At 44.9% G+C, this 12,755-nt stretch overlaps 1 protein-coding gene across 1 annotated transcript in view; it reads right to left on the bottom strand.

Moving 5' to 3' along the window:
* The window catches only part of LOC124716675, a 637,680-nt gene that overhangs the window by 128,605 nt on the left and 496,320 nt on the right, over positions 1-12,755 (bottom strand). Inside the window, exon 3 of the mRNA XM_047243213.1 lies at positions 10,330-10,480. Coding sequence (XP_047099169.1) covers positions 10,330-10,480 — 151 coding nt within the window. The remainder of the gene's footprint in view (positions 1-10,329; positions 10,481-12,755) is intronic.

Below are 12,755 nucleotides of genomic sequence, written 5' to 3'. Positions count from 1 at the left end.
CAATAGACATGGTGCAAATTTTGAGGGTTTTTGGCATGATTACTATAGCTATTACGATATTGCCTAAGGGTCATACAAAAAGCAGTTGAAAATGGCGACAGCACTCACCTCTTTCAGTTGCTTAAAATGCTGTTAAATGTGACTTACATGTCATTGTTTTTTCACAGTATACAACGTATAAAGAAAAATAATGACATGTATTATAACAGGTCAGTACATTATAATCATCAGCAATAATTTATTTCTGAAGAGCGAAAGTTTCTGTGTTGATCGACAACATGAAAGCAAAATTAAAATGCCAGCAACATTCGGAATTATCTTTGGAACCACATTAATTTCTCAGTTTAACGTTTCTGCCCAGAAGAATTATGTAAAATCCATTGGCTTTTATAAAATACGAAACACTTTAATGTCTCTCTATTTCACGTTTCTATCCATATGATTTATGCACAATTAATTGGATGTTTTAAAAACATGACTAAACTCTATTTTTGACTTACGTTATCGTTATGGTTCCTTCGTTCAGACATTCATTATATCAAGAAACACACAATATCATCCAAAATTGTTGCGATTACAGCTTAATAAGTAATTCAACTGGAACAAGCATACCATACAACTGCTGTCACCTCGTTTGTACACGTCTATTTACATTTATGCGATCTGAAGTTTTCCCGGCATATTTCCAATTTGAACAGCTGTCGGGTATCCGACCAGGTAGCGTCGTAATATCTCCACAATATTTCGGCAGACGTACACGCTGCCGTCTTCAGGTGGTTCCTGGCGAATGCGGCGCCCTATATATACTAGCCGTTACCCCCTCCACCGTTCCTCTCCTGGTGTCTTCAGTGCGGCCGGCACGGCTGTTACTGGAGTTGGCGGAAAATCGTACATTGGGCAGACTTTCCGCGCTGTGGAAGAGAGGTGCCGCGAACACAAGCGCCATACCGAATTACGCCAGGCCACTAAATCAGCCGTGGCTGACCATTGTATAAAGATTGGCCATACTATGGACTATCAAAAAACAAAAATACTCTGTCAGTCCTTCTACTTCTGGGACTACCTTACTAAAGAGGCCATCGAAATCCGAATACAGGACGATCTAATTAATAGAGACAGCGGCCTTCAACTTAGTCAGGCTTGGAACCCTGCAGTCAGCCTGGAGAGAAAGATGCGGTCCCAGAGATCGAGGACCGCCCCCGACGGCGGCAGCAGGGAGACTGCAGACCCCAGTTCAGACCCAGGCGCCGCTTCCCCCACCACCTCCAGTAGCCTCCGCTCCGAAGACACCAGGAGAGGAACGGTGGAGGGGGTAACGGCTAGTATATATAGGGCGCCGAGAGGAACAGCACAGCATTCGCCAGGAACCACCTGAAGATGGCAGCGTGTACGTCTGCCGAAATATTGTGGAGAAATTACGACGCTACCCGGTCGGATACCCGAGAACTGTTCAAATATTTACATTTAGCTTCCTCGTTATCGGTGCAACCGCTATGCGGTACAACTGCAAAGATCGATACACGTATTCATGTAGTCGATTTAGGTTATTTACGTTGACGTAGCGTTACGTCACTATGACGTAGGGTTCTCCTCACCTAGCATGAGATAAATGCTACCCAACCCTGACAAACAGCGCAGTTGTCTGTGATGTTGAAAGGTGTGAATGTTAATTTTTGTAGGAATTTTTCTTGTTTTGGATGTCTGAAACCGCGCTCGTAGTCTGGATTGCTCAGATATGCGCGCGCAGCCTTGACAAAGTTGCTAGGCCGCACAGAAGTGAGTCGGATGTGATCTTTGCTCTGCGAAGACGCGCGCCAGGTTTATACACTCCTGGAAATGGAAAAAAGAACACATTGACACCGGTGTGTCAGACCCACCATACTTGCTCCGGACACTGCGAGAGGGCTGTACAAGCAATGATCACACGCACGGCACAGCGGACACACCAGGAACCGCGGTGTTGGCCGTCGAATGGCGCTAGCTGCGCAGCATTTGTGCACCGCCGCCGTCAGTGTCAGCCAGTTTGCCGTGGCATACGGAGCTCCATCGCAGTCTTTAACACTGGTAGCATGCCGCGACAGCGTGGACGTGAACCGTATGTGCAGTTGACGGACTTTGAGCGAGGGCGTATAGTGGTCATGCGGGAGGCCGGGTGGACGTACCGCCGAATTGCTCAACACGTGGGGCGTGAGGTCTCCACAGTACATCGATGTTGTCGCCAGTGGTCGGCGGAAGGTGCACGTGCCCGTCGACCTGGGACCGGACCGCAGCGACGCACGGATGCACGCCAAGACCGTAGGATCCTACGCAGTGCCGTAGGGCACCGCACCGCCACTTCCCAGCAAATTAGGGACACTGTTGCTCCTGGGGTATCGGCGAGGACCATTCGCAACCGTCTCCATGAAGCTGGGCTACGGTCCCGCACACCGTTAGGCCGTCTTCCGCTCACGCCCCAACATCGTGCAGCCCGCCTCCAGAGGTGTCGCGACAGGCGTGAATGGAGGGACGAATGGAGACGTGTCGTCTTCAGCGATGAGAGTCGCTTCTGCCTTGGTGCCAATGATGGTCGTATGCGTGTTTGGCGCCGTGCAGGTGAGCGCCACAATCAGGACTGCATACGACCGAGGCACACAGGGCCAACACCCGGCATCATGGTGTGGGGAGCGATCTCCTACACTGGCCGTACACCACTGGTGATCGTCGAGGGGACACTGAATAGTGCACGGTACATCCAAACCGTCATTGAACCCATCGTTCTACCATTCCTAGACCGGCAAGGGAACTTGCTGTTCCAACAGGACAATGCACGTCCGCATGTATCCCGTGCCACCCAACGTGCTCTAGAAGGTGTAAGTCAACTACCCTGGCCAGCAAGATCTCCGGATCTGTCCCCCATTGAGCATGTTTGGGACTGGATGAAGCGTCGTCTCACGCGGTCTGCACGTCCAGCACGAACGCTCGTCCAACTGAGGCGCCAGGTGGAAATGGCATGGCAAGCCGTTCCACAGGACTACATCCAGCATCTCTACGATCGTCTCCATGGGAGAATAGCAGCCTGCATTGCTGCGAAAGGTGGATATACACTGTACTAGTGCCAACATTGTGCATGCTCTGTTGCCTGTGTCTATGTGCCTGTGGTTCTGTCAGTGTGATCATGTGATGTATCTGACCCCAGGAATGTGTCAATAAAGTTTCCCCTTCCTGGGACAATGAATTCACGGTGTTCTTATTTCAATTTCCAGGAGTGTATTTTGATCGCGAGCGGAGGAGAGGAGAGGAGACAGTCAGTTGAGCCTTGGAGTTATAAGTGAACAGTCCAGTTTTGGTTTAGCAGCAGCAACGAACAAACAACGGAGACTTTTGAGGTAGGAGTCTAATTCCGGAGAGAAAAAGAATTGATTTTTACATTGGTACGAAATATTTGTGAAGAATGAATTACAGGTAATGATTAAATTTGTTTTATTTGCGTCAGAGGTTTGATAATGCAGTATTCTTGGTTCGTCAGACATCCAGATCAGGAATCTTTTTGCGTTTCAGTTCTTTTTTGTTAGGGTTTATCCATCGTTGAGAGCGAAGTGGATTTAAGAATTAGGTTCTGGAATTTTATTTAAAGAAAGATTATATATGTGAAGTTCAATTTTGTAAGTTCAATTTTTGTAAGTCTTGGATTATTGTTAGTGATTTCAGAGAAAGCTTAAGTGTTTTTGAAGTTTCATTAAATGTTACTGAATCTAAGGAAATGAGATTGGAAGTGAGTTAATTTAAACCAGAGTCACTGTCCACATCCTAAGAATTAATTAACTTTAAATTATTTAAAAACCATTATCAAAAAATCATGAACCGATGACGATAGCAATGTTTTCACAGTATGCATTGAACCTCTGCGTATCTCTGTTGTCAGATTTTTGCAGTTCTGTTATCGCGACGCGCTGTAGCTACGAGAGTAGTTTGCACTCTGTGATGTCAACAGATTCTTTCTTTAATTAAATTTGACAGGGAGCACCTTTACTTTCAAAGTAATCACTTTTCTTTTGTCAGATTTCATAGTCAGATTTTATGATTACAGTAAGTTACAGACAGGGCATTATTTTCTGAAGAATCTCGCAGTTACATTTATCTATGCATTCTCGCAGTTGAATTATGTCTCCAACATTTAGTGTTAACCTACATACAGTCCCCCCACCCCCATGAACCATAGACCTTGCCGTTGGTGGGGAGGCTTGCGTGCCTCAGCGATACAGATAGCCGTACCGTAGGTGCAACCACAACGGAGGGGTATCTGTTGAGAGGCCAGACAAACCTGTGTTTCCTGAAGAGGGGCAGCAGCCTTTTCAGTAGTTGCAGGGGCAACAGTTTAGATGATTGACTGATCTGGCCTTGTAACAATAACCAAATCGGCCTTGCTGTGCTGGTACTGCGAACGGCTGAAAGCAAGGGGAAACTACGGCCGTAATTTTCCCCGAGGGCATGCAGCTTTACTGTATGATTAATGATGATGGCGTCCTCTTGGGTAAAATATTCCGGAGGTAAAATAGTCCCCCATTCGGATCTCCGGGCGGGGACTACTCAAGAGGATGTCGTTATCAGGAGAAAGAAAACTGGCGTTCTACGGTTCGGAGCGTGGAATGTCAGATCCCTTAATCGGGCAGGTAGGTTAGAAAATTTAAAAAGGGAAATGGATAGGTTAAAGTTAGATATAGTGGGAATTAGTGAAGTTCGGTGGCAAGAGGAACAAGATTTCTGGTCAGGTGACTACAGGGTTATAAACACAAAGTCAGTAGGAGTAGGTTTAATAATGAATAGGAAAATAGGAATGCGGGTAAGCTACTACAAACAGCATAGTGAACGCATTATTGTGGCCAAGATAGATACGAAGCCCACACCTACTACAGTAGTACAAGTTTATATGCCAACTAGCTCTGCAGATTACGAAGAAATTGAAGAAATGTATGATGAAATAAAAGAAATTATTCAGATAGGGAAGGGAGACGAAAATTTAATAGTCATGGGTGACTGGAATTCGAGTGTAGGAAAAGGGAGAGAAGGAAACGTAGTAGGTGAATATGGATTGGGAGTAAGAAATGAAAGAGGAAGCCGGCTGGTAGAATTTTGCACAGAGCACAAGTTGTATACATGGAAGAACCCTGGAGATACTAAAAGGTATCAGATAGATTATATAATGGTACGACAGTGATTTAGGAACCAGGTTTTAAATTGTAAGACATTTCCAGGGGCAGATGTGGACTCTGACCACAATCTATTGGTTATGAACTGTAGATTAAAACTGAAGAAACTGCAAAAAGGTGGGAATTTAAGGAGATGGGACCTGGATAAACTGAAAGAACCAGAGGCTGTACAGAGTTTCAGGGAGAGCATAAGGGAACAATTGACAGGAATGGGGGAAAGAAATACAGTAGAAGAACAATGGGTAGCTTTGAGGGATGAAGTAGTGAAGGCAGCAGAGGATCAGGTAGGTAAAAAGACGAGGGCTAGTAGAAATCCTTGGGTAACAGAAGAAACATTGAATTTAATTGATGAAAGGAGAAAATATAAAAATGCAGTAAATGAAGCAGGCAAAAAGGAATACAAACGTCTCAAAAATGAGATCGACAGGAAGTGCAAAATGGCTAAGCAGGCATGGCTAGAGGACAAATGTAAGGATGTAGAGGCTTATCTCACTAGGGGTAAGATAGATACTGCCTACAGGAAAATTAAAGAGACCTTTGGAGATAAGAGAACCACTTGTATGAACATCAAGAGCTCAGATGGAAACCCAGTTCTAAGCAAAGAAGGGAAAGCAGAAAGGTGGAAGGAGTATATAGAGGGTCTATACAAGGGCGATGTACTTGAGGACAATATTATGGAAATGAAAGGAGGATGTAGATGAAGATGAAATGGGAGATACGATACTGCGTGAAGAGTTTGACAGAGCACTGAAAGACCTGAGTCGAAACAAGGCCCCCGGAGTAGACAACATTCCATTGGAGCTACTGACGGCCTTGGGAGAGCCAGTCCTGACAAAACTCTACCATCTGGTGAGCAAGATGTATGACACAGGCGAAATACCCTCAGACTTCAAAAAGAATATAATAATTCCAATCCCAAAGAAAGCAGGTGTTGACAGATGTGAAAATTACCGAACAATCAGTTTAACAAGCCACAGCTGCAAAATACTAACACGAATTCTTTGCAGACGAATGGAAAAACTAGTAGAAGCCAACCTCGGGGAAGATCAGTTTGGATTCCGTAGAAATACTGGAACAGGTGAGGCAATACTGACCTTACGACTTATCTTAGAAGAAAGATTAAGGAAAGGCAAACCTACGTTTCTAGCATTTGTAGACTTAGAGAAAGCTTTTGACAATGTTGACTGGAATACTCTCTTTCAAATTCTAAAGCTGGCAGGGGTAAAATACAGCGAGCGAAAGGCTATTTACAATTTGTACAGAAACCAGATGGCAGTTATAAGAGTCGAGGGACATGAAAGGGGAGCAGTGGTTGGGAAGGGAGTAAGACAGGGTTGTAGCCTCTCTCCGATGTTATTCAATCTGTATATTGAGCAAGCAGTAAAGGAAACAAAAGAAAAATTCGGAGTAGGTATTAAAATCCATGGAGAAGAAATAAAAACTTTGAGGTTCGCCGATGACATTGTAAATCTGTCAGAGACAGCAAAGGACTTGGAAGAGCAGTTGAACGGAATGGATGGTGTCTTGAAGGGAGGATATAAGATGAACATCAACAGAAGCAAAACGAGGATAATGGAATGTAGTGGAATTAAGTCGGGTGATGTTGAGGGTATTAGATCAGGAAAGGAGACACTTAAAGTAGTAAAGGAGGTTTGCTATTTGGGGAGCAAAATAACTGATGATGGTCGAAGTAGAGAGGATATAAAATGTAGACTGGCAATGGCAAGGAAAGCGTTTCTGAAGAAGAGAAATTTGTTAACATCGAGTATAGATTTAAGTGTCAGGAAGTCATTTCTGAAAGTATTTGTATGGAGTGTAGCCATGTATGGAAGTGAAACCTGGACGGTAAATAGTTTGGACAAGAAGAGAATAGAAGCTTTAGAAATGTGGTGCTACAGAAGAATGCTGAAGATTAGATGGGTAGATCACATAACTAATGAGGAAGTATTGAATTGGATTGGGGAGAAGAGAAGTTTGTGGCACAACTTGATCAGAAGAAGGGATCGGTTGATAGGACATGTTCTGAGGCGTCAAGGGATCACCAATTTAGTATTGGAGGGCAGCGTGGAGGGTAAAAATTGTAGGGGGAGACCAAGAGATGAATACACTAAGCAGATTCAGAAGGATGTAGGTTGCAGTAGGTACTGGGAGATGAAGAAGCGTGCTCAGGATAGAGTAGCATGGAGAGCTGCATCAAACCAGTCTCAGGACTGAAGACCACAACAACAACAACAACATACAGTTTCAGATTCACTTTCACTCTCTATAACAAATCGGAACAGATAACTTTCAATGTGTCCCCGGTGGGGTCGAAGACGTCAGAAAATGAAACTTTGCATAAAAACTTCTGTTCTTCATTTATTTTATCGTAAGTAGTTTCTAGCCTAAAGCATCTTATTCAGATGCCCATATATTGCGAAGCTAATATCTCCTTCATTATTTTGAGAACCGAGCCAATGATGTTGGTGTAATACTAATTTTTAATCTGATCGCTAATGCCCTGTTGTTCTCTTTCTTTCTGACAAATAACAGCAGCAGCGTTCTACAACGATGACTGACGTCGATGCGTGCATAAAATAAGTTGTGTCATTCCAATCTTCTCTGATGGAGGGATTGCGCCAATCCGTCTACTGTTGATAAAGGTGGGTGGAGACGATGCAGTACACATTAGTAATGTGAGGCAGAGAGTTCTGCACCTCAAACAGGTGGAAAGGCTATTAAAACAAACTACGCACCAGTCGACGCTGATCAGCTGCTATCCCTCACAATGGACAGCTTCTGCATCAACTCATTTATGAAGATCGGTGCATTACGACCTAGGAATTGTGTGCACAGCTAAAGTGGGCTGTGATGTCTTAAGCAAGATGTTACGCAGTCTTGGGCATCCCGGAGATTGTGAGAGATGGACCCTGCAAAGACCAAAATCATCGTCAGATGCAATTATTTCAGTATCTGCTGGATCGATACTTGGCTGACCGTAGTGCTGGAGATGTGCTGTCACCTCTACGAGCCAGAATCCAAAGGATGGTACAAGGAATGGCAACATGGGAATTCTCCAACAAAGAAGAAGTTCAAAACACAGCCATTCTGTTGGTGAAGTGATGTGCACAGCCTTGCCAGTCCTTTGGATTTCCTGGAGTCTACAGCAACTAAGAACGCTTGTAAGGCGACACTGATGACGCTGACAAACCGAATTTCTAGAGTCATTCCAGAAGAGGACTAAATTTCACTTGCAACACGATGATACCAGCCCGAAAACAGTTGTGTGGTCATGGAAAGCAGTACCAAATTTTAGTTGGCCCCTTCTGCCACATCCATCGTACAGTTCTGATTTAGAACCCATAGACTTCCACCTCTCTGCGACGATGAAAAATGGGCCAGATCTTTTTATATCTAAATCTGTCAAGGGTTCAGCAGATGGGGCTATTCATCATGTCTCAGTGACAACTCGTCCAGTCCTTTCTGTATCTCATTCTATCTAGGGCTCAGCAGATGGGGGTACTTACCACCTTCCAGTGATACATCAGTCAGCCCTTTCTTTACTTGGCTGCTCACCAGGTAGGACTGTTCGATGTTTCCTAGCAACGTCTCTACCAGCCCTTTCTGTATCTCATCCTGTTGAATACTCAGCTAGTGGGACAGTTCAGTGTGTCCTATTCATGTCTCAACCAGCTCCTACTGTACCTCAACCCAAGTAGTGTTCAGTAAGCTAACAGCCCTTTCTGTACTTCATTTTACAAAGTGCTCAGCAGGTGGTGCTACTCAGTCTGTCCTAATGACGTCTCTACTACCCCTTTCTGTACCTTATCCTACTGAGTGCTCAGCAGGTGGGGCTACTTGCTGTATCCCACCGATACGTCAAACAGCCCTTACTGTACCTTAACCTAAGGAGTGTTCACCACTTGGGGCTATCAGTGACACTTCTGTCAGACCCTTCTGTACCTCAGCCTACTGAGTGATCAGCAGGAGGAGGGGCTACTCATGACTCTCTGTGGGACATCAGTCAGCCTTTCCCATATCTCAACTTACAGAGTGTTTAGGAACGTGGCTGCCAAGGAGGGGAAGGAAGCCAGTGTGCACTCCGTGTGCATTCTGGGGGGAGTCACTCCTTATGTGGAAAGGGTGCTTCCGAACGCCATGAAGAGTACACGGTGCAGCCAACGGCAGGTGGTGGCTCATCTCGGTACCAATGTACAAATAAGGGCAGCTCGTTTTATATTATCGCGAAATAGGGGAGACAGTGTCACAGACATGATACGTGAATTGGAGTTGCAATCATTAAAACAAAGGCGCTTTTCGTTGCGACGGGATCTTCTCATGAAATTTCAATCACCAGTTTTCTCCTCCGATTGCGAAAACATTCTGTTGGCACCCTCCTACATAGGGAGAAATGATCATCACGACGATAAAATAAGAGAAATCAGGGCTCGCACAGAAAAATTTAAGTGCTTTTTTTTTTCCGCGTGGCGTTCGAGAGTGGAACGGTAGAAAGACAGATTGAAGGTGGTTCACTGAATCCTCTGCCAGGCTCTTTATTGTGAATAGCAGAGTGATCACGTAGCTGTAGATGTGGCATGTGGGGAAACTCACCATATCCCAGTGACACTTGGTTCAGTCTCTTCTGTACTTCAGTCAAGAAGAGGCTTCTCTCTGTGTCCTAGTAACATGTTTACCAGTCTGTTTTAAACAAAGGGAGTTTTCACAAATTGGGCCTATCCATTATGTTCCAGCAACATGTCAACAAGTCCCTTCCATACCACAACCTACAGAGTGTTCACCACTTGGGGCTACTAGTGACACTTCTACCAGACCTTTCTGAACCTCAGCCTACTGAGTGATCAGCAGGAAGGGCTACTCACTGTCTCTCAGTGGGACATCAGTCAGCCTTTCCCATACCTCAACTTACAGAATGTTTAGCAAGTAGGGAAACTCACCATGTCCCAGTGACACCTGGACACAGTCACTCTGTACCTCAGACCAGATCTCTGCAGAAGAGGCTTCTCTCTGTGTCCTAGTGACACTTTTAGCAGTCTTTTTTAAACAACAAAGGGAGTTTTCACCAACTGGGCCTATTCCAGCAACACGTCAATAAGTCCCTTCCATACCACAACCTACAGAGTGTTCAGCAAGTGGGGCTACTCACCGTGTCCCATCGACACCTCGACCAGCGTGCAGGGCTCGTCCCCGGGGTCCCGGCAGCAGTCCACCAGGTCCCGGCACGTGGTCAGGGGCGTCACCGGCACGTCCGTCCACTCGGCGTCCGCCCCCGCGCCGCCCCACACGCGTGCGATCATCTGCAACACACGGGTCACCCTCTCATTCTCCGCCCCCTCAACACAGTGTGCTGCTTCGAGGAACTCACTTTGATTACTGTTCCATCTGCCACGATAGAAGAGTCTGCGCTTGGCGGCTTGTGTGTCGTGGTAAATCTTTGGAGGTCACACCCTGAAGCAGTGACACTACAGTAGCAACAGTTGCCTGGGCGGTATGCAGGTCAACCAGCCGGTTGATTGCTGAAGTACAGGGTGGTCCATATGTGTGGGGCCGTTCTTACAAATCTGGTGGATGCGGAGAATTTTAAAGCAGTGGGGAGTGAAAACTGTGAAGCGATGTTACCAACGTGGAGGTCACTTTGGAAGGCGCCGTATTGGATGCAACTCGTACTTTTGTAATGGAAGGAAGGTCATGTGACATGTCAAGCAGATAGGTTCAAATGGCTGAGCACTATGGGACTTAACATCTGAGATCATCAGTCCCCTAGACTCAGAACTACTTAAACCTAACTAACCTAAGGACATCACACACATCCATGCCCGAGGCAGGATTCGAACCTGCGACCGTAGCGGTCGCGCGGTTCCAGACTGTAGCGCCTAGAACCGCTTGGCCACCCCGGCCGGCCAAGCAGATAGGGAATTGCAATAGAAAAACAGTGTTGTCTTATATTTTAGCATATCTTTATCCACTCTACGGTTGTGATTGATGTTTCTTCCTTAGAACTGACGTGAAAGCTATAGGCGTCAACACAAGCCGAACACATTGAGATCTTTCTGATATCAGGGGAGAGGAGCACCTGCGTTATCGCAGAAGATGTCAGCCAATAACCTATATATATAAAAGAAAGTCGTGTTAGTTAGACTATTTATAACTCAAGAACGGCTGGACCGATTTGGCTGAAAATTGGTAGAGAGGTAGCTTAGAACCAGGAGACGGACAGGATACTTTTTATTCCGTTCGACCATTATAAAACGTGGTATAACAAAAACGCATTTGGCATGGAATAACAAAGCGCAAATGTCAGCTAAACGACTGCTGGACCGATTTGGCTGAAAATTGGTGGAGAGGTAGCTTAGAACCAGGAGACGGACATAGGGTACTTTTTATCCCGTTCGACCGCTACAAAACGTAATATAACAAAAACGCATCCGGAATGGAATAACAAAACGCAAATGTCAGCTAAACGTCATTATAAAACGTGCTATAACAAAAACGCATCTGACATGGAATAACAAAACGGAAATGACAGCTAAACGTCTACGGTTAAGTATCAGTACATATCATTATTTAAAAATTTATAGAAATAATTTGTATTTTCTTTGAATGATCATTAACAATGCCGAATATTTCTCGACAAAGCCGTAATGCAAGATGGATACAAAACATGTAGATGATCTAAACTACACAATTCAGAATGAGATCATTGGTAAAATGAATTCATTCAAATCTATTGACTGTGTAAGAAATGAAGATGAAGCCACCAACTATCCAAATGAATTTTTAAGCTCCTTGGATGCGCCTGGCTTACCACCGCACAATTTACGCCTAAAAGTTGGCTCCGTAGTAATCATGCTTCGAAACATAAACCAACCAAAACTGTGCAACGGTACGAGTTTAGTGCTAAATAAATTGATGAACAATGTTATTTACGCGACGATACTCAAAGGAAAATTCGAAGGTGAGGAAGTTCTCATTCCGAGGATTCCGATGATCCGAACGGATACGCCGTTTGAGTTTAAAAGACTTCAATTTCCTATCCGTCTTGCATTCACCATGACCATTAAGAAATCACAAGGCCAATCCTTGAAAGTTTGTGGTTTCAATCTGGAATATCCATGTTTTTCACATCGTCAATTATATGTGGCATGTTCACGGGTCGGAAGACCATCTACGTTGTTTGTTCTTGCACCTGATAATAAAACAAAAAAAATTTCGTGTATCACAAGGTACTTAATTGAAGAGTGGGAGCTATGCACCAACAAACATAAAGAATGAAGAATCATAAAAATACTTAATTTTTTATTTGTATTTCCTAGTAAAAAGTTGAATTTAACATCCAAAATCTGATTATTTATTGGCTTTAAGGCGGAACAGAGTTTGCTGGGTCAGCTAGTGATGGTAATAATATCGTGTGGTGCATGTCTCCCAACTGGACGCCACTTCAGCGATTTGTGTTGGCCGGTCGGGGCGGCCGAGCGGTTCTAGGCGCTACAGTCTGGTACCGTGCGACCGCTACGGTCGCAGGTTCGAATCCTGCCTCGAACATGGATGTGTGTGATGTTCTTAGGTTAGTTA

The sequence above is a fragment of the Schistocerca piceifrons genome, chromosome 9, assembly GCF_021461385.2.
Source record: "Schistocerca piceifrons isolate TAMUIC-IGC-003096 chromosome 9, iqSchPice1.1, whole genome shotgun sequence".
Classification (NCBI taxonomy): domain Eukaryota; kingdom Metazoa; phylum Arthropoda; class Insecta; order Orthoptera; family Acrididae; genus Schistocerca; species Schistocerca piceifrons.
The sequence above is the reverse complement of the archived record's forward strand: the minus strand, read 5'-3'. Positions and strand labels throughout refer to the sequence as shown.